At 49.3% G+C, this 22,185-nt stretch overlaps 1 protein-coding gene across 2 annotated transcripts in view; it reads right to left on the bottom strand.

Moving 5' to 3' along the window:
* Positions 1-2,727: 2,727 nt before the first annotated feature.
* The window catches only part of CD99L2 (CD99 molecule like 2), a 31,392-nt gene continuing 11,934 nt past the window's right edge, over positions 2,728-22,185 (bottom strand). Inside the window, exons 2-11 of one of the 2 annotated variants that reach the window (XM_041485164.1) lie at positions 17,205-17,270; positions 15,186-15,224; positions 13,677-13,772; positions 13,378-13,458; positions 12,425-12,517; positions 10,776-10,838; positions 9,684-9,719; positions 9,492-9,605; positions 7,022-7,087; positions 2,728-6,599 (exon numbers count right to left, since the gene is read on the bottom strand). In XM_041485164.1, coding sequence (XP_041341098.1) covers positions 6,535-6,599; positions 7,022-7,087; positions 9,492-9,605; positions 9,684-9,719; positions 10,776-10,838; positions 12,425-12,517; positions 13,378-13,458; positions 13,677-13,772; positions 15,186-15,224; positions 17,205-17,270 — 719 coding nt within the window. In that variant the 3' untranslated portion in view covers positions 2,728-6,534. The remainder of the gene's footprint in view (positions 6,600-7,021; positions 7,088-9,491; positions 9,606-9,683; positions 9,720-10,775; positions 10,839-12,424; positions 12,518-13,377; positions 13,459-13,676; positions 13,773-15,185; positions 15,225-17,204; positions 17,271-22,185) is intronic. The other variant, XM_041485163.1, reaches the window with a different exon arrangement.

Here is a 22,185-nt window from a genome sequence, read left to right as displayed (position 1 = left end):
TACCCATGTGTATGTGATGTTAAACACATGCATCCTCCCGTGGGTTTAAGCTGTACCTTCAGAAAATGGATCCTGCCTGTCCAAACCCTTCTGAGGACCTTAACTTGCAATGACTTTGTTTGACAAAGTTTTTTGAATAATATGATATTAATTGTTTTTCTTGAAATAAAGCCTCTTGGCTTTTTGTTTTTTAAATTCCTACTAGCATTTTTTCTGTAATAATTTAACTGTGTTGTCATGTTAAATATACATTCCCAACTTTCTTGCATCTCCCCCCAGAAATACTCATATTGGAGAGATTTGATTACTGTGACATTCCTCCTTTTAGAAAATTACTCACTGGCATTCTTGGAAGGCCTAGAAATGGTGCATGCTGCAAATTTTCCCTGGATCGTTTTCCTGCTGTGTTTCATGAAAATCTGGTTCTTCTCCTTAGGAAACTTAAATATTGCAGCTCTGCTTTTTGACTCTTGCTTGTATTGCTCCAGGTTCTGCTGGTGGGAATTAAGCCCCATTTTTAAGAGCCAATTGATTCTATATGGTGATTGTGGGTTTTACTGACTGTGAGTATTCATTTGTTGCTGCACTTTTGTTCCCAATACATGACGGCGCTTTTCTGTGTCTCCTTCTCTGCATTAACTCTACTAAGCACACAGTTAATGAGCCAGGTGAGCTGCTGAGCACCTTCCCAACTTCAGCTGGAGAGGCTGAAGTGCTGTATCCACTCTTACACGTTTACTGTGCAGTGCAGGGTACTTCAACATGGCCTTTTTACTGTAGTGAATGCTTTTTATAATAAATATTCACCTACACAAACACAGTTTGGGAAGGCTTGCAGTGTTGCATCTCTTAATCAACTTAAGACTTTTTCTAAATAGATGAAAGATGTTTTCCTGTAAAAATGGTTCTGCTGAACAGTGTGCCAGCAGTGAATTTTACATTGCCAAAATATGTTGAGCTGGTGTTGAATTAAACTCTTCCGTACTTCAGATTTCCTTGGCATTTCAACTGTATATTAAAGTAAAGTATATTATCTCCAAAAGGCAGTGCTAAAGAAAATCTTTTGAAGTTTTTCTCTATATTTGTGCTAATAATCACAACATTTTCTATATAATTATTGCAAAAGCGATGACTGGATTAGCTTGGGCATCCTGAGATTTTTAAAGCTTGGATTTCTAAAGCTAAACTCTGAGAATTTGGTTTTGCATAGAAGAATATCAGTTATTTCAGCTGACTGGCTGCGTATCCACCAGTTTCAGCACAGCTCAGTGAGTCCCTGATGTGCAGGCAGAGCTCTGGGGGAGGGTCCTGCTGTCCCATGTGTCAGCACAATGGATGCATTTGTACATACTTAGTATGGAAATATTCAGAGGTATTCTCTAGCTCATATGGGCTAGTTAGAGCATAGCTTTACACTGAAGAGATGATTGTTGTTGTACTCAGTCTGCTTCCTGATAATCAGATTTTTTCCTGTTGATTTAACAACTAATTCTGTCTTTTCTTTTTCAATAAGGCAGTGTTGAACTAGCTAAGGGACAAGCAGAATCCTGTTCCTTGGACAGAGCTTGGACAGAGCTGTTAACTTCTGGTTCAAGCACCAGATCTTCTGCTCTGGTTGTTGGTTTTGACTGCTCAGTATAAGGGGAATGTGCAAAGAGAGCAAGCAGTTACATCTGGCTTGCAGGATTTTCCTATTCTCAGTGGCATATGAGAGGGAGTGCAACCTGAATCCAGTGTCCCAGAAGGGGATGGAGCCTTGGTAACTGGCTGACACATCTTTTGCTTGTAAAGTAAGTGAAGTGAATCATCAGCATCAGAGACTATGCCTTTTTAAGTCCTGCTTCAGAGCTGAATTTACACTTCTTTCCCCTGTATAGATAAGTCATTTTTCTGCTGTTTCCTTGAAATGGAAGAAGGCTTTTAAAGCCAGTAAACACTCCTAACTGCCTGGTTCTGCTCCCTGCAGAGGCAGCCTTCTCAAGGAGTTAGAGCTTTAAACAAGAAGTGTTTCATTGCTTTCATTTTCCAAGAGAAGCTGTACTAATTCATGGGCTGTGTGTAGTAACACCAAGAACATCTGGTTCTCTGAAAGCTGAAAACAAGGAATCAAGAGCTCTCATTCATGTGCACTAAGCCTCACAACAGAGGACACAGTAAAATGGGCAATTCAGACTATTCCCCAGGTGAAACATTTATGGTAAAAAGCAAAAAGGAATGTCCAGTTGCTGAGACCATATCTGCTGAACTAAGAGGGTATTGATAGCTTTTACCTGCCAGACCTTGGGCAGCTGGGAGGAAAGTTAAGAAAGATGAGTCAAAAGTAGTAAGTTTGAAATATAAACCACCTTTTTTGACTGTGAGACTGAGCATCACATCATCATACAAAGCTTAGTTTGCACTGCACAGGAGATTTGTCCTACTGGGTGTGAAAATGTAAAGAAAACGGCAGGAAACTTAGGGCACTGCCTTGAGTTTAGCTGCTGATGACCTGAGGAGAGAGTGAGAGTGTGTGTCTGTGCATGCAGATACTCCATTTTTACCATTAAAGTTTCCATAGTGGTATTTGTTTTCTCACAAAGTTTGGATTGGTTTTTTAAATGAAGTCTTCAGCGTAGTTAGAGAAGAGGTGATGTACCATAAGGATATATCCAAACACTTGCAGCTTACTTCCAATGTAAAAAAAAAAAAAAAAAAAAAAAAACCACAAAAAAAATCAAGTCTAAAATGTCTTTCTAGTCAACTTGGTTTATTTGGTGGTTTCAAAGGTAGTTAAATTCTGATTTTTACTCCCGTGACCCTCACACACACATTAACAAAATGTATTTTGTTACAGCGTAACATTCAACCTGCATTTGGTACAGGTCACTTCTTCAGCAGCAAGGAATCTGCCTTGCTTCTAAGTCAGAACTTCACTCAAAAGAAAGAGTTCTCTAATTTCACAACCCTGTTGTTTCTGAGCTTCGTTTGTTCCTCAACCTCATCTGTTAGAGAAGCAATTTCTAAAGGCTCAGCCTGCCGACTCGTCCTTCTTTTTCAGAATCTGAAACAGTATTGTGGACTAATTCCACTTTTATCACAACAAATGAGTAGTTAAGGATGACAGTGGAGCACTTGTAAGGGTTCGTTAGTGGGGCTGCTTGAAAATTACTGAGTTTATAGTGCCAGAAAGATCTGAAATTTGTGTCAGAGTATCCTCAGCTGAGGAATCTGAAACAAAGTACTGCCAAAGGAGAATGCAAGTAATTGAAAGAATAAACATGAAAAGAGCCAGCTGAATTCTTTCAGTTCTCTCTTTTCTCTGTCAAACCTTTGACAAACCTTTTCTGAATCATTTTATTGCCATTTAAAATAACTTTAGAAGTGAGGTGTCATAAGACAAAGAGCTCACAGCATACATAGTACAAAAACTCTCAGGACATCTATATACAGGTTTTGGACTCATGGAAAAAAAAAAAAGCAAACTGATTTTCTAGTGGTTTATTGCCTTTTTAATAAAGGACAAGAAAGTTCATGCCATGTATACAGAGCTTAAATGCCGGATTTTTTAAAAATCCATATCCCAATTTAAAGTGAATAAACAGTAATTAAATGCAAGTAGAGGTCAGTGCTGGGTCAGCTGTTCCAGAACTTGGATCACTACTAGGAAAATACACAGGAAACTTCTCAGTTGCTATAATGCCTAAAATATAGATGATATAAACTCCCTGTTTTTCAGAGACTCTTGGCAGTTCAGATGGAAGAGGGGACAAACAGCAATAAAAAAACCATTTTAGCCTTTGCTGACATTTACCACCAAGACTCTTGACTTTTGTTCACTTTTGAAGAGAAGGCCAAGCCTAATTTCTCCACTGTAGAATTTGCAAGTATTTTCCTATTTGAAATCCTAGAGAAAAGAAATCTTGAATTCTGTCACTATTCACTTTGGAAGTGTTCTCTTTCACTGTGCATTTATGGATTTCCACATACCTACACACTACACTAGGTTTTAAGTGGTTGCCAGCATTATAGAAGAACCTTGAGCAAAGCAGCAGTTTCTGAGTCCCAAAAACGGGTGGGTTTTCCAGTGAAACAGCTTGCTGCCTTTCCTTGTTAAATTTGTGACCTGTCGTATTTAGAATTAGACTTGTGCTCCCTCTGTGCCCCAGTGGAAGAGTTCCCCAGAGGAGGGGTAGGTGCTGTACTCTTCAAACCACACTGACTACTGACAGTCACTGGCAAAGCGGGAGGAGGAATTGTGGGCACTGGATCTAAGCTGGGCAAACAGCTTCTAGTGATCGTCAACGCCCTGCTGTAACACTTCATCTACAACAGCTTACAGAAAACACATTTCATGCTACAGCTTTCAAACGTGTTTGGGTAACAACAAAAAACAACTGCTGGTGCTTGGGACTGGAGATACACAAACTCAGCTGTGTGGCTTAGATGGCACCTGAGCTCCTGCTGCAAATTCTGCAGACCCCACTTCCTCCATGAAAACCTTTCTGTGGGAGTAAACAAACAGTGCATCCCATCTCTTTCTTGTGCTTCCATTATCTGAGCCAGTAATTAACATTTCTTTCCTATTCCAGACATTCATAAAACAAAGCAGCAGTTCAGAGTAGTATTGTTGTAGCCTAAGCATTCTGAATAGTTGTGAGGCACCTTATAAACCACTGTAGCTGTTCTGCCAGAGCTAGTATAAGGCTTTAAAAATGCAAGTGTTAAAAAGAGCATAAAGAATTGTGCAGCTATTGCAAAATACTTAACCAAGTTACTAGGCAATTTCATTCCAAATGGAGCTGTTAGACAGCAATGCTCCTGGGCTCCTTCACCTCCTGGCAAGGCCTTCTGGAAGTCATGTCTACCTGAAAGCTGTGAATTTGTACATCTTACTGAAAGGCTTGGTTTTCTTAATACACGTTCATCAAATACAGAATTTGCAAACCTGTACTAAATGCTCACATTTCACATTTATATATAAATAGTGAGTACCTCTTATACCATGTAAAGTGACATTTCCTTCACTTGAGAACATGCTTTTTAAGCAATCATTGATTTGGAAAAATGTACTGGAAAGTGGCAGTTATCCGTATTTTAGCAGCAGTCAGGTTGCTGGGGAGGGATTAGAAATCTAAACAGAAATTCCTGCAAGACAGTGAAGGTTGGGTCTAGGCAGCAGTTCAGCAGCGTGGCAGGGGCTGTGTGTGCAGTGTCCTGCTGAGCACCACGCACAGCCCAGTGCTTCCAGGCAGGAACCCCATGCAGGACAGTGATGGAGGATTTGTCATCTCAGGAGGTACTGCCTATTTTAAAGGTTAGCCAGTGACACAAAGAGTGAAGCTTAAATCCTTTTTCTGCCTCTGAGTGCCTGGGAGCACTCCTGATAGTTGCTGATAAAAGGAGGGGACTGCATCTTGTTGAGCTTGAGTTCTGTTGTACTGAGCATTACAGGTCTTAACAGATACCTGCTTTGTTTATTTTCTTTTGGGTTAAATCAGTCACTTGTTCTAAGTGTGACTGAGATCTGAACCTGTCCTTGAAAGCATCCATATGCACACAGCTTTAGTTGTGGTGACAATGTAAGTATCTCAAGTCACAGAGACAGAATCACAGAATCACAGAATGAATTAGGTTGGAGAAGACCTTTGAGATCATCAAGTCCAACCTATGACCTAACCTAACACCTCCTCATCTACTAAACCATGGCACTGAGTGCCACAGCCAGTCTTTTTTAAACAAGTCCAGGACAGTGACTCCACCACCTCCCTGGGCAGACAATTCCAGTGCCCAGTCACTCTTTCAGTGAAGAACTTTTTCCTGATGTCTAACCTGAACTTCCCCTGGTGCAGCTTAAGACAAACTGTATCACTGCAGTTCCTTTCTGATCTGCAGCACAGTGGGGCATTGCAATGACATTTGCTAGAAGTGAACACTGCACACACTACTATCAACTGTATTTGTGACTTGGTGTGAAAATTGGGTCCTTTGGTTAGAAGCCGAGTGCTGGGTGGTGGTGGTGAAGCATCCTCAACTCCTGGCTCGGGAGCAGGGAGTCACCTGGCTCAGCCCAAGGTCCCACACGAGGACCCACCTTAGGCACTTCATTTTTAGGTGTAGCTACACGAAGGACTGCAATCCACCCTCAGGAAATGTGCAGCTTTGTGCCCACCTTTGGAAGTGACACTGCCCGGAGCTGAAGGCAGAAGGTGGCTGAGGCGCTTTGCAGGGTTTGGCTTTGGATTGCTATTTACAGGCACTTCACTGTCCTCATACCTGTAAGCTCTTGAAAACTGACCACAGCTGAAGTACCTTCTGTGGATTTCCATCCAACTGCACACCAATCCTACACTACTACTTCGATGTAAACATAAACCTCTTCACAAAAAATAAACACATGCTACCAGTCTAACCCTAAAGCCTAGAGCAATAAAAAGCCAGTTCAAGCCTAAATACACATTAAATAGCTTTGGAGTCAAATTAAATTAAAAGCTAAATTACAAGCACGAAAGATCTCTGTTGCTGCTGACTGATTATTTTCTAGCCCTGGGTCACGCTTTATATCTTCGCACTGTCTTGTTTTGGTGGTTCTGCTGACTGCGTTTCCAGGACTGAATATTTAACTGGGGAGAAAGAAAAAAACCCGTGAGTACAATAGCACACGATGGAACCAGGGCACAAGCACTGGCTGATTGTATGTGACACTGGAAAAGCCTTTGCAGCAGCTCTGATTGTCTGTCACTGAAAGAAGGATCATGCTTCTCTTGTGCAAGGCTCTCAGTGGCTGGTGACATGAAAGCTAAATGTTAACTGCATCGTTTGCAGCACGAGCTCCTTGGGCTCTTACCAGGCTTTCCTTTGTGTGCAGTAAAGGGGTAAAAGCACCGTGGTGGGTGTTTCACAAAAGCTGCAGCATCACCTAAGCAGTGCCATGATCAAAGGGACACAGCAGCTCCATGCAGCACGGGGGACTTTAAGGAAGTCCCTCGGTAAAGCTGTTTGTGTGCAGGGATGCAGGCAGGGGTAAGGGATGCAAGGCTCTCACCCTGGGGTTCCTCGCTTACGACGGCTTCCATGTTTTCTCCTTTCACATACTCTGCGTTCAGTCCCTCTGAGAAGTACAATAAACACAGTGAGATGGGAAGGGTAGAAAGTGAAATTATTTGCTTTGATGCCTTATAAACTCTGGTAATGGGCACAGAGCTGTAACAGCTGAGACACCTTTGTGAAACCTCCTCTGCAGTGACAGCAGCACAGAAGCCTCGGTAACTTACAGCCAGTGCTGAGACTTGCCGGGTTTCAAAGTGCCCATGGAGCTCCTGGCAGGCACAGCTCCAGCAGCAGCTCTTTTGTCTGAGGCTGCTGCTTCATCTTTATCACGAGAGACAGCCCAGCTAATTCCTGTCTAAGGAGCTGAGCTCTGAGGAGTGCGGGAGGGGAAGGGAGGAAGGCTTCCCGGACAGGACTGCTGCGTGCAGGGGCTGCGCCTCAGCACAGAGATGTGCCACAGCCTCATTAAAAGCTAAGTTATGCAGAGCTTCAAGCAGCAGTTCAGAGCAGGGCCGTGGTGATGAAGAAGGATCCCAGTGGGGTGTCAAATCCCGAATAAGTCCCTTATTTAAATGCAAAGAAGTTCCCAACGTTATCAACAAGTGGAGCAATGGCCAAGAAGCAAGGCTGGGCACTGGTGGGCAGGGGTGGCTGCAAGAGGGTGGGCAGGAGGAAGGGGGTCCAGCTCAGAGCTGGAGGTGAATTAAGACAGTCTGGGGTGTGCCACGGACCTCAGGCATCCTCAGCAGCTCCTCTGAGGGACAGCTGTGGGGAAAGGCAGAGGTAGGAGTGCTGTGCTAGCTGTTGTATCCCCTGGAGAATGACCAGGGAAAGGGTGCTGGTCTGCAAATGAAGCCTGAGGCAATCAGGCCATGCAGCACACACTTCTTAGGCATCTATAACGTGTTTGCACATCTAAATATAGCTCAGGGTGTGGCAGGTACTGGCTGTGCCTCACCACCAGGTCTGGATGGGGTTCATTGGTATCTCCCAGCGAAGGAAGAAGGCAGGGAATGGTGCCAGGGCCAAGCCACAGGAGTGTGGTGAGAGCCTTAGGCAGCAATGGGACAGCTGCTGCCTCCAAGACACAGGAGAAAAGGGTTCTGCAACTGGCTAGAAAACCCCCATAAAGCCCTCATGCCAGCAGGGACACTGCAGGCAGCAGCTGGCCAAGCTGTGGAGGCAGGGGAGGTACAGCTGCACCCCTGCCCAGGCACAGCGAGAGGCTGAGCCTCAGCCCAGGGCATGGCTGGCGAGTACCAGGTGAGGTGCAAGAAAAGAGAGGGGGATGGAAAGTTCTAAGCAGCACTGTGCATCTCCCTTACAGGAATCAGCAGCAAATGCTCCTCAGAAAAGACTCAAAGCTGAAGGACAGAGAAAGAACCAAGCCTGTTCCTCCGTGTGTCAAGTGAGTGGTCAGATGTGTTTTGCTGGAATAACAGCAAATGCAATTTATGTTCTTCAATAAAAAGCAGTGGCTGACAACTCCTAGATTTCTGTCATGCACTGCAATGCATCTAAGGCCTGACATTAGCCCAGCATGCCATGTCTGATGGCTTAAATTAATCCTCCTTTATAATTAACTTTAATTTCCTGCTGCCTTTCTGGGGCTTTGTGTCTCTCAGCTTCCTCCTCATCAAAGCCTTTACTCCATTTTTTTTATTATTTATTCTTGCCAAAATATCATTTAAGTGGGGGGAATATACAAGAGTGTTTCATTCCATCACATTCATTTGACTTTTCCTGCTGATCTAATTTACCAAAATGCTGTTTGTTTCAGGCACAACTGGGAAAATAGCACGATCCCAACAGCAATTTCCAACTCCAAACACCCTTTCCCTAGAGCAAATGGGACTCACAGGAGATGTCAATTGATTAATTTTAAAAAAGAGCTTGTAACTCAGCTGCTTGTAACTTCCCTCTCATAAAGAGCAGCAGGAGCCCAGCATGGTCAGGTGAGTGTTGTGGGCTGAGGCTGTGAGGACTCTCCTGCAATGCCTGCACCAAGCAGCTTTAAGGGGCAGCTCATGCAAAAGGTGTTTTAAGGTAAGTTTTGCTGACTAATTTGCAGTTTGCTACAATGATTTTCACATACCTGCTGAGGATGCAGTGGGCTGAAGCCCCAGATGCAGACACTGCCCCTGGTTCCCTTCCCTGCATCCCGGTGAGTTTTTACTGCTTGATGAGATTTGGGGGGGTGTTGGTTTTTTTTATTTTGGGGTGGGGTTTTTTTTCATATTTACTACGCTTGGTACTGATGGTTTGGTCTTCAGCTGTGTTTGTGTGGGGTGTGAGGGGCAGTGTGAGCCCCGGGGGTGGCAGTGGGTCCTGGGGCTGCTGATGGGTTCCTGTCTGTGCAAAGCCTGACATGGGGGGCTCAGTGACCTGGGGCTTTGTTCTGCCAGTTGGGGGCTCTGGGTGGGGAGTGGCAGTGGGGTTCAGGGGGGTGCTGGGGCAGGACTTACGCTGGATGCTGAAGCAGAACTTCTTCTGCTGGTAGGAGATGTAGCTGGAGACAGCCCCGATGAGCGCCATGGCCAGGCCGCTGGCGATGCCGGCGATGGTGCCGGTCTCTGCCACTGCGGGGCACAGAGAGAGCTCGTGATGGGCACTCCCTCACACCAGCCCTGCCTCCTCACCACCCCTGGGACACCCACCTCCGCTGTAGTCGTTGTCGGTGTTGCCACTGGCACCTGCAGAGAAACAATCCCATCAGTGCCCCTGCACCTCTCTGCCCCTGGGCTCCTGCACTGCTGGGCTGGGAGGGAGGGAGGGACACACAGGAGAGGGGTGGCAGGGCAGCCCTGGCCTGGGGGTGGGCAGATGCCTCCATGCTGCAGCATTTCTGCTGCCCCACACTCCACTGGGCTGCTCGTTTTTGCTTCTGAGGGCTTTGAAGCTGCTCCTCTCCCTCTGTGTGTGCATGGGGGAGTTTTGGGGCATCCTCTGCCTGGGACACTGACAATTGTCCCTCTGCCTGTGTCTGACAATTACCCTCACCCCCACCTTTTACACCTCCCCTGCTCAGTGTCAGGGAGCACCTGAAGGGCTGTCAGAGTGTTACACAGCACATACGTGCCATCATAGGGAGGTGACTGGCTGAGCTCCATCATGTCAGGGAACCCTCAATTGGCTTGAAGTCTATTTTGACATCACCTTCCCTGGAGAAACTGGGCTGGGAGGAGAAGCTGCTCCCGCTGGAAGCTGCAGTCCTTGCCGAGTCACTTACATCCTGAATTTATGGAAGCAGGTCAGCACTGTATTAATGCCTCTGATGCATCTTGTCCTTGGCACAGGGATTTATTAAATGTTGATTAGGCTCATGGTGTTCAGCTCTTTATGTGACTGCTTTTAATGTTTAATGCTGTGGATCCTTGTGAACGGCTTATCTGATTGTTGTTGGATTTCCCCCTTGTTCCAGCCATCGGTGGTCATGTGGGGAAAAGCAAATGAAGGCATGTAGCCATGCATGGCACCAGGGTGCCCTGGAGGTGATGGGGAGACAAAGGTCCTGTCTGCCCTGGTGGCAGCTGGAGCTGCAGAGCCTCCATGGACTCAAAACCAAACATCTGGCGCCAGGTGTGACCACAGAAGCCAAGAACTTTTCCCTTGGCTCCATGGCTGAGACCCCATTTTCCCCCGCCCTGGAGGTGAGCACCAGGGCTCTGCACAGGGCCCCTTCTAGGAGCTGGGGGTAACCCTGAGCCATGACTGCTAAAGAAAACAACCATACCTAGGTCACCACTCACCCTTCTTCTTGTCTGGGCTGTAGCCGCCGTCCACAATGCTGGCCAGGTCGTCGTCTGAAAATCCTTTAAAATGAACGAGAACAAACGGTGGTTGGCACCTGAGGGAGCCACAGCTGTGCCAGAGGTTGGGGTCAGTGGCTGCTCCTGCTTGGGCACTAGGACTGGTCAAAAAGTAGTACTGCTTCTCTCACAATTACCAGATATTAACCCTGAATTACTTTAAGGTCATAGAAGAGGTAATAACTAACTAGTTTTTAACTGAAATGAGTGATTTTTAGGAGTGAGGATGACTGAAAATCACAAATGGCTGATAATTTAAGAGTTCATTAAATGTTTTGGTGGCCAGCCTTGGCTGAGAGTTGAGGAAGCAGGAAGAAGTGGTTTGTGTGTGCCGTGGCCATGCTGCTGTGGATCAGTGAGCCCATGGCTGTACCACCTGGGCCTGGGGTCCTGCAGGCAGGACCTGACCCTTCTCCTTCCCACAGGGACAGAACAGTCCAGGGGAAAAACAGCACCAGCACATTTTGTACACATGAAAAAGTTATCTTGTAGTGGGCAGGTCTAATTAATGCAGGGTAAGTACAGAGAAACAGGGTCTGTGAATCTGCAGCTGAATGAGCAGTGCTGCTGAAGGTCTCAGCTGCAGTCCCAGAGGGAGCTCTGGGGTGCAGCAAGGTGAGTGATGGGAGCAGAGACCCAACACTGAGGCAGCAAAAGGCTCCTCCTCTGATGCTGTGCATTGGGAAGGATTTCCTTTGCCTTAACTGGAAGAGACTGACTTATTCATCAGCTTACCACAAAAACCAGATTTATGGGCTCAGTAATGAGTGTGAAAAGAATGAAAGCCCTGACTATGCCAGAGCCTGGAGAGGTCCCAGGCAGTCCAGGGAGCAGCAATGCTGGGGGAATGTGTGTGCTGGTTTGTGGCCAGTGCCACGTTCCAGCAGTTCAACACCTCCACCTTTCCTGCACGAGCCTGAAAACTCAGCAAGCCCAGAATACCAAAGTGCAGACAAGTCACCTAGTTAATACAATGTAATAAAATACCTGCCTGTTAATTAGGCGTGTGAGCAGGGTGTACAGCCATCCCAACATCAATAAACCAGCCGTGCAAAGTCTGCTTCCCAGCTCAAGTGCTCAGGGGAACAATCCTCACAGACAAATGATTCATTCACCAGAGTACTTCAGAGATGGAAAAAGATCCCTCCCAGCCCACAAGGTGTGTTAGGCTAGGACTTGAGCCTGCTCTAGCTTTTCACTTTGGCAGGGAGTGTGAGCCCCACAGCCCATGCCCTCTGTTGAAGAGCTGTTGGGTTTGGGGATGGGGGGAACTCAACACAACCACTGCAACTTAATGGATCAGAAGAGACCCTGGGGGAAAAAACCTGCACACAGACATGGAACAAGTTGTTAGGAAGAGGCTCCTTCCCTCCCCAGGATCAAGCTGCCTGTGCAAATGTTCTCCCTCTGAGCAGGCAGGACAGGGGCAGTGGGCAGGACATTGGACCAGGCAGCACCTGTTTCTCTTTATCCCATCTCTTGGGGGGAATGGTGTCAGGGACACTTCCTTCAATGGGAAGGATCTCCTGCAGGCCCCAGGGAACAGCAGGGCTGGTAGCAAGCAGGACAGAGAGGAGAGGCCAGCCTACCTTCACCTGGCCTTACATCCGGCCTCCCAGGATCTTTCCTATCATTCTTATCATCAAGGGCATCAGCCAAGTCAAAATCCATAGGATCTTTTTCTAGAAAACAAGAACAGGGTTAGCAATGTGGTGATAGGATGAGGAACTCTGCAATTAATTAATTAATCAGGGAAAAATACTGTTGAAAGAGATGAAGCTCCAGACACAAGCATTTCCCAGTTCTGCTATGGGGCCTCATGGCAGATCTTCCAAACCCATGCTGTTCCACTCCCCCACACTGCTTTGTTGGGAATACCATGTCCTTCCTGCAGGAACAGGGTCCCCATGGCTGCAGTGCCAGGCAATCAGATAGAGGAGGCCAGTAGGAAAAGTCAGAGGCAACCTGGTGCCTCGAGGGCCCAGGCAGTGGAAGGGAGGGAGGTGGCTGTACCATGCTCACATGCTGGCTGGAACAGCCTGTGGCTCGACTCCTTGGAGTTATTTTCCTCTGTGAATGCTCAACTGGTCCCTTGAGCTGCCTGGATGACAGAGGATATTGTCTCTGACAAACAGCAGCTAAAAGCCCAGTACGGAGCCAAATAAGCTCCTCAGCCCTCCCACCCGTGCTCTCCTGAGTTTATTCTGATTCAAAGCAAAACCCTGCCTGGGCAGGCAGCAAAATGCTCAGCTGACAGGGTGCCCTGAGCCTGTGGGCGCCTTCCAGTGAGCATGGAAATGAAGCATGGTCCAGAAATCACCAAGGTCCCCTGGGAAACATAGGGTAATGCTCAGCTGTCCTGTCCTCTCCGTGGTTTTTGATATTTTTTTTTTTCTCAAGGTGTCTCAGGTGAGCAAACAGACCAGAGGTTAGAAATAGCAGGACAAGGGCAGTGCCACCATCCTGGCACATCCCAAATCCTCTCCCTGTGCCAGCAGCAGAGCTGGAGTGAAGCAGCAGGGGCTGTGGAGATGATGCTCACCTGGGTTACGCTTAGGAGGGGCTCTTGTAGTTTTTGGCTGCTTGGTCGTGGTGGTGCGAATGACATCCCAAAAGCCGCTGTCTGAAGGGAGGAAAAGAAAAAAGACCAAAATGCTGTTACCCTCTGAAAGGTGGGTTCAGATGAGTGCTGTGTGGGGACACCCCCACCCTGCTGGGAGACTGGGGCTGCCCTGGGCCAGCTCAGTGCTCTGGTCTTTACACAATTCCAGCTGATATGGGGGCACCCCTCCCTCTGGGTGCCCTGGGGAGGCTGGACCTGCAGGGAGCTCTGTATATTACCTGGCTTCCCTGGCCTGGGGAAGGGCTTGGGAGTCGGCTTGGCTGCCTTGGTGGTAGTCTCCACAGGCGTGTCAAAGTAATCAGCCAAATCGAAGTCTGCAGGAGAGAAGGGATTGTTACACTCCTGTTCGTGGGGACAGCACAAGGCTGTTGGAACACACCCCGCTCTGTGGGTGTTGTGCAATGGTGCTGCACCGTTGCCAGGGCCTCCCACGTCAGGCTGGAGCTGGAAAGGGCGTCCAGCCACTCTGCAGCTCAATCATGACCTATCGCAAAGCTTCAGAAAAGCCTGGCCACCATTTCTGTCTCCCCATCCAAGCTGTGGCTGCTGCCCAGCCCCGCCAATCCCGAAGTAATTCACTTCTGGGGGAGTCCTGCTGCTACCTGCAGCATCTCCTGAGAGCTGGGGGGATGAGAAGGGGCTGTGGAACTGAGCCAGTGGCTGGGACACTGCTCCCTGTGCAGCTGCCTGTGAGTGACCTTGAGCTGAGCAGGGCATGCACAGAGAGGGGCCAGGGCACAGGAATCTACTGCAGGAGCCTCTCAGTGCTATCATTCATCCAAAAAACACTCCCTGGGGAAGAAGCAACTGGCTGAGACAAAGCCTCAGCCTCCACATATGTCCATTTCCCAGGGGGAGCTCCCTGGATGGAACAACCTCTTGTTCAGGCTGCGATCCAAGCACTGAAGCCCTGCGTGTGCCTCTGGCACTTGGCTTTTCTTGTCCCTACCAAAGACCATGGTGGCCAAGGAGCCAGTTGAATTGGCTTAAATTTGTGCCAAGATCCTCATGCAGGGGTGAGTGGATTTACTTAGCGCTCCTCTGATGCAGCTTATTGCAGGCTCTTCCAGCGGGACTGAGCAACCCTTCAGCTCCTGTGACTGTGCTATATTTAACAGGGACTCTTTGGCCAAAGCTGAGCCAGAGGAGCTGCTGGCAACAAAACTCGTGTGAATTTAAGGGAGCTTCCTCAACCGTGGCACTGCTGGGAGCTGGCCAGACAGCATATTTGATGTGCACCAACAGTAAGTGACCCATTTTCCCCTGGATGGGAAAGTGTTACCAAAGTGGCACTTTCTGTGGAGGTTGGGGATATCTTGGAATAAAAAAAGGAATGAAAATATCCTCTAGACTTTCTCCTGGAAGGAAAGCTAGCAGGTGCCATGCAGACAGGAACAAAAGCTCTTGTGTAGCTGAGCAGTGATTTGTGTCTTCTCCATTAGGATACTGCAAAGTGTGCGAAATTCTGCCTTGGCTGTAAATGCTCCACTGCCACTCACCCTCAGCATGGACAGAAATATCAATATTGCATTTCTCTGACCACACAGGAACAGTGCAGGTGCACACACCAGCTCCAGCTTCCCTATGGGCAAGTGAAGAGGTCCTAAAGCAGCTGCTGAGGCAGCAGCACTCAGCCACACATGGGCAGCCCATGGGGGCTCACACAGTTCAGGCCCACGGGAAGTGCACCAACACTGAGCTGAGATGATGTGCATGCAAGGTCTCACCTGTCCCACCTGCTGGCCTTCTGGGACCCTTGGGAGTGGCTGTGACAAAAGAGATGGGGAGGAAAAGTGTTAGTCATAGGCATCACCAAAAATGTCACCTCTGGATTCAGAATGAATGGCAAAGATTTCACCACAACTTTCTGACATCTGCATTTGTAAACTTAGGGCACAGGGTCATGAACACCCTGCACACAATGTGTGGCCACAGGGATCAGCCATGGGTGAAAATGGAGCCCAGTGCTCCACCTTGAGCTGAGCCAGCATCCCACCCAGCTGTGGAGAGCAGGGAGCTGCAGCAATCTGCCCCAAGGCTCTGGGATCCAGCAGCAGACAGGAAGGGCAGACACTGTACAGAACAGTGTGGAAACCAGCACTGAGGTGCCAGTGCTTCGGTGTCCCTGGCTGGTCAGGCAGACCAATGACAGGTAATTTCCTGTGCTCTGCTGGGCACAGGAGGTTCCCTGTCAGCTGGAGGGCTTTCAGTGACACCCTGATACTCATATCTCAGCCTCCCCTGGCTGCTCCTGGGCTAAAACAAGCTACAGCCAGCCACTGAGGGGGGAGGGAGGGAGCAATATGGAAACCACTGCCTATTAATAGTGGCTGGCATTACCAAGTATATGAATAAATTATGAGGAAGAGCTGTGGCTGCTCCATTCCCATTAATTTCCTTTAGACTGGAGTGGTGTTGCTGGGCTTCATTTCCAGTGTGCTGGTATGGTTTGATGTGACCCAACTCCAAACCCTTGGTTTGTTTTTTTCTGGGGCTGACACGAATCCAGAGTGGGATGCAGCACATGGGGAGGCCATAGGGACAGTGCTGCCTCTTCCCTTCCCTCACTGCAGGGACTCCAGCCTGGAGAACACCACTTTCCCTCCACATCAGGTGGCCATTAGTCATTTCTAACCAGCTCTCTTCACATGCTGCATTAAAGGGCTTTTGCAAAATCCTAGATGAGCTGCATCAGCCCTGTGACCAAGTCTGATAGCCCATGCTCTATCCTATGCAGGAGAGCTGCAGAGAGCACCCTCTATTCCACTTAAACTCCAAAGTAACACAAGTGTCCCTCTGTTGTTAAGACTACAGCACAAGAGGTGGCAAACACTGTTACAGCTTTCCCTTCCATACACGTGGGTATGTTCTACCCAATCCCAGAGCCTGGCATCGCTCATGGAGCAATCCCTGCTGCTGCCCTGCCAGGTCTGGGGACAGCCACCATGAACTGTGCGGGGAGTGCTCAGCAGTGAGGGGTCCTGGGTGCTGACATTTGCTCTGCCACAGCATCTCCATGGCAGGGCAGCAAATGGAGCCAGAGATGTGTGTGGGTGCACAGTAGTCTTGGGCACAGGCCTTGGCACTGGGGTAAGGCAGGTGACATCTCCCAGGGAGGGAGATGAGCCTCCTCCCATCCCTCAGCTGCTGTGCTGGCAGTCAGGTTTTGTCCTTGGGGTGTAAAACACCAAAATACTGAATGCTGCATGCCAGCAGTGGGGCACCCCTGAGGAAGCGAGTTTCCTTTGCCTGATGGGCTACACTGGAACCCCAGTGAGGCAGAGCAGTGACCTCGGGCACCGTGTGCTTTCCTGGGCACCACACTCCATGGCAGCAGGGCAGGACCCGGCGCTGCCCCTGCCTGCCCGGGCACAGCGAGCTGCCCTCCCCAGCTGGGATGGTTCCAGGCCAACAGGGCCAGGCCTGCTGGTAGGCACCACTGAGGCAGGCAAGGAAGCCAGAAGGGCAAGCTCAGTGCCACTGCTACCTCAGAGCACAGGTGTGCTGTGCCTCTGTGCTCCTCACAGGAGCCAGCAAGCAAAGGGCACCTGGGCAGCAGGCAGCTTCTCCAGGACTGTCCCCAGCTCCACCTGTGCAACCCAGACCCTGTGTCTGCCAGGCAGAGAGGATGAGGCAGTTGTATCCTCTACCACCCTCCCACCAGCATCAGGTCCCAAGGAACAAATTGCATCTATTAACACCTATTTGTTTTCTCCTCTTTAAAACAATGCATAAAAGTGACTTACGTCTCCTGGTGACTGGGTCAAACAGGGCATCTTCTAGGTTGAAGTCATCTGTGTCATCCCCATGACCTGGAGACAAAGAATCAGCACTGGCTGTACTCGCTCCACAGAGAGTAAACCACCTTTAAAGAAGGCATGGCTAGACTTGTTTGCTCAAATTGCTTTGTTTTTTGCTGTTTTTTTCCAAGCCTGACCCAACACTTGTGATGAGGAAGACATCAGCCCTCTCCAAATGCTGAGACTGTTAAATGCAGAGCAGCCACCTCCAGATTTTCCATTTGTCTGCCCTAATGGATGTGGTATAAAGACACATGTTATGCTTAGATTTGTCAAGGAGAACCTACCAATTCATCTCTTGAGCTGCCACTCATCTCTGGCTGTGCTCACGATTATATGATTGCTAAACACCATGAAAACATTGGGACAGTGCAGACAAATTCGGTGGCAAACAAAAAAGCCCTATGCCCCTCTTCTTCCCAAGTGCCTTCCAACATCAAAGGCTTTGCATAAAAAAGCTGTTGCTGGCTGCCAAGCACGACTTAGCATTTCAGAGGCTGCCTGCATCATACTGCCTTGGAAATGTGAATCAGGACCAAACCCCCATCCCAGGGATACGTGACAGGCACAGGCAGATTTTTTTGTTAGAGATGCCTCACCACAACTCCAGTCCCATATAGCCCAGGGATAACTCAGGGCTACATCATGTTCTCCTGCAACAGGGCCAGCTAATCCTTCCTTTCTCCGTCTCTTTTTTGCATGGCATTAATTACTGTTGACTTACCCTAGTTCTGAATGTATTTGTCTTGATAAATTCATGCTTTTACATCTCGGAGCATGCTGAGTAATTAATATCCTTTGGGTTTGCTAAGTACTGCAGCACTGCAAGAGAACATTAAAATGGCTTTCCTCTTATTCCTACTGCTAAATGGATTTAGCTATTGCCACCTGAGCTCTAGTGTGCTTCATGAATAAATTTAAAGCTTTACTGACAAGGACAATAACAATGGGAAGGCACCAGTCCATCACAAAGCAGGTATCAGCCTTTCAGTGAAAAACTTCACTTGAGAGTGGTCACTAAGTACTGCAAGAACTGCAGCTCTGGTTCCATTCACTCACACATCACCTCTCATCTCGTCTGCTGCCTGTGAAACACACTCAGCAGCCCTGAGGGGATGGATGTGATCTGTGGGCAGGGGCTGGGCAGTCCCTGTGGGATTCTCCCACAGCAAAGGCTCCACGTTAGGTGCTGCTGGGGGGGTGTACAGAATGAGTGTCCCAGCCCACGCCGAGTTTCTCATCGGGCTGAACGATGCCAGCGCTCCCCTGTGAGCCTGGAAGAACGGCCAGCTGCAGGCCAGGCAGGGAACATCCCTGTGAAATCCACGGGAGAGGCATGTGGAAGAGCCTCTTGGTTAGCACAGCAGGGCTGTGTCTGCCACCCTCAGCCTCGCTCCATGCCTCTCTCCTCCCTTCCCAAAATCTTCCCCTCCTGGGCCTTACTGCTGGTGAAATATTGGCACCGTGAGACAGGCATTGCTCTCCTGCTCTGACAGCCTGGGTGAAGCTGCAGGGTTAACAAGTGGTCTGTCAGTGCGAAGGAGCACAGTCAAAAATGTGCAAGACCATCCACAGTGCTGAAAAACACCTGCCCAGCTCCAGGGCTTGCACGGGGGGGCTGCCAAACCACCAACATCCCTGCTGAGACTCAACACACTCATCACTGTGCTGGCCAACTGCCCCAGCCTTGTCAGTCTGACAATTTTGTGCAGTCTTCCTTTCCCAGAATGGCTCTTTCCCCAGTCTTTGCTGGATTTCCAGGAACTAACAGGAGTCCATCATGTTTTTTCTTTCTATATAAAAGCATGCTTAAAAATAGGCAGAAGGGGAAACCCACATTGTGTCTCTGGTGGGATGAGAAGCATTACCAGCCCGAAGGAGGAACATGTTCCATCACCACGTGAGCTGGCAGGAGGGACGTGGTGGCAGCACCAACTCACTCAATATGCCAGGAGCCCTCCCCTCCCTCTCCCTCGCTCCCTCCGCTCTCCACGATTAAATCAGTATCAAGGCACTGCCCTGCTGCACGCTGAGCCCTGTGTTAGTGTATCCTGCCCACGCTTTGCCGTCAGCGCAGGAGCCCAAACAGCGAGGGCAGGAGCGGACAGCTGTGGGGTGTGCCAGGAGCCCTCCCCTCCCTCTCCCTCGCTCCCTCCGCTCTCCACGATTAAATCAGTATCAAGGCACTGCCCTGCTGCACGCTGAGCCCTGTGTTAGTGTATCCTGCCCACGCTTTGCCGTCAGTGCAGGAGCGGACAGCTGTGGGGTGTGTGCAGCTCACACGTTCTAATGAAGGGCTGTGGGGGTTGTGGGACTGCATGGAGATGTCCCCGCTGTAGGGACATGGGCCTGGCAGGGAACACAGTGTCCCAGAAAATGGGCTCCCTCCGCCTGGCTTTGGGGAGATCACTGGACCTGCCAGCTGAGAAGCACTTACAACCTCCCTGGGTTTGGAGACAGCTCCCTTGGCAACTTTCCCTGCAGGATGAGAGGAGAGTGCCCCTTCCAAAACCCCTCTCCAAAGAGCCAGCTGGCCCCAAGGGGGGCGAGAGGTGCTCAGGGCCCTCCATCCTCATGGGGCTGAGATAAACAACCACTGAAGAATCCTGGGCTGAAGCTGCATCCTGGGGGCTTTCCCTGCCCTGGTGGGAGAGGTGGCAATGCTGCCCAAGTGAGGGATGGAAAAACTGTGGATGCACTGAACTGCCCAGTAAAACCTTCCTACGGATCCCATCACCCAGGGCTTTCCCAACACTGCCCTTGGCAAACCAACATCCTTTTCCAGATTCCCCTAGGTGCTAGCAAGGATTAATAATAGATTGCCAGGTAATTGAAGCTAACAACATCTGTATTTCATGCAAAGGGTGTTACGGAGATGTATTAGACCTTTTATAGATCAATAACCAAGCGCTGCTGTCACAGGCACACAAACTCCCCTGCTCGCTCCAACAGGTAAGACTGGAATGCTCTCCTCATTCTTTTACTCTGTTATTAAGTGGTAACAAATCTGCTACTTCACAGACAGGCACTGAAAACCCCACCAGCTCTTGGTAGGTGTGTTTACCGTGCACGTGCAGTTTTTTGGAGGCAGCACTGCCACTCCCTGCACTGTGCAATCCCTTTGCTCCTGGGGCCCTGACACTGCTCCACAGTCACTGCAGGAGTGGAGTGGAGTGGAGCTTCCAAAGCTCACTGATGGGAGCTCAGGCACAGCACAGAGTATCTTTACAGTAAGGGTTTATACTTTTCAGGAGAGCTTGGGGCCCATTCCTACCCACAAGCTGCTGAGCTGCAGCAGAATTTTGTCTATAATGCCATGAAGCAGAGTCAGGGTTGTGCATGCCCTGACATGCCACCCTCCTCATAGGACAGCCCCACCTACAACCTGTTACAGAGCCACAACAGCAGTGATACACAAACCCCCCCTTTGCTGGTTGCTCCGTGCTGGGGAGCAGTATGGGATCCTTGTCAGGGCTGATGGCTAGGCTAGTTTGGGTCAGTTTTTTCCATACCCTTGCACTTGGTCTTTGACTGCTGGGAGAAAACACACATCCCCTGGGGCAACTGGGGGCAATTCCAGCCCTGTGTGCCACCAGCCAAGGGGAGCACCCATGGGACTGCAGCTCTTTGCTGAGGAGGGAATAGGCAAATGAGATATGTTTTCCATATTTTTATTTAACCTGGCAATCCACAGAGACCAAGCTGGGACATCACATGGCACCCAGTATGAATCCCCCAAAGCCAGAGTCAGGAGGTGGGGGGACCCAAGGCTGCAGCTGTGTCCAGCAGAAGCTGTGTAACAGGGGTGAGAGTTCTGGCCGAGCCAGCACTGCAGACTCCCCCACCTCTTGCTGAGTCCCCTCGCCTTGCCGGGGGTACTTTTAATCAGAGCTAGCTGCTCTTTGAAGGTAGAAGGGTTTTGTGCCTTAATGTATTCTCTCCTCATTATTTTCTGTAGCAGGCAGCTCAAACACACAATTGTACTCGTCAGCTTTTTAGTTTTTACAATTATATATATATTCTAATTAAGCCCCTCTGTTTGACAAAGCTTGAATTACAGTATCATAATTCACACCCAGTGTATTGCCAGGCCGTCTGCAGCACTCAGAGCGAGGTGTATTCCATTTTTAGCAGCAGCCCACGGATCTCTTTGTGCAATATATATGTGTTCAGCTTCCCTGGGAATAGAGAGCTGCGACGGCACAAGATTGACAGCCCGGGAGATTACGGGAGAATGCAAAGCAGGTACAAGGGCAGCAGAAAGTAATTCCAACTGCCTGACTTTCATGGTGCAGGCTGCATCCACCTTAGGAGCAACACAGCGGGCAGGGGAGCAGGAGGAAAGCAGGAGAGCAAGGACTGTGGTAGCCAAAAGGGTGTCCCCAGGGACCAAGCTCACCTTTTTGGATCCACGTTATGATGCTGGCACACACGGGTGGGTCAGCCTGAGGCTGGGCACCCACAGCTGTGCTGGGACCTCTGGGCAGGGTGCTGGGGAAGGAGGGGTTTGGGAGCAGAGCTGTGCTGCTGGACATCTGGGCTGCATCCTTGCAGTGGGGTTTCTGCCATCTCAGCAGAGAGACACCCCAAAAGTCCGTGGGGAGTAAATGCCTGCTCCCTGCTGGGCATGGGTCTGCCCTGCTGCAGCACTGAGCATCCCCAGGGACCCCTCCTGGGACAGGTGACACCACAACACCACTGGCCAGAGCAGAGCAGATCCCAGTCAGGACAGAGAAGAGCTTTGGAATCACCAATGCCTCCACCACTGCTGTCTGGGCACTGGCACCAGCCACTGCCAAACGGATGGGAAATTTACTTGCAAATCCCAAATTCCTGCTGACTGCTAAGGCCAAAGCACAGCTCCATGTGTGTAGGGAGAGCAGTGCTCCTCGGAGCTGGGGTGTCACAGTCTCTGGTAGCAGTACTG

Source organism: Pyrgilauda ruficollis, unplaced genomic scaffold, assembly GCF_017590135.1.
Source record: "Pyrgilauda ruficollis isolate IOZ18807 unplaced genomic scaffold, ASM1759013v1 scaffold7, whole genome shotgun sequence".
NCBI lineage: Eukaryota > Metazoa > Chordata > Aves > Passeriformes > Passeridae > Pyrgilauda > Pyrgilauda ruficollis.
This window is presented reverse-complemented; position numbering and strand designations above follow the sequence as displayed.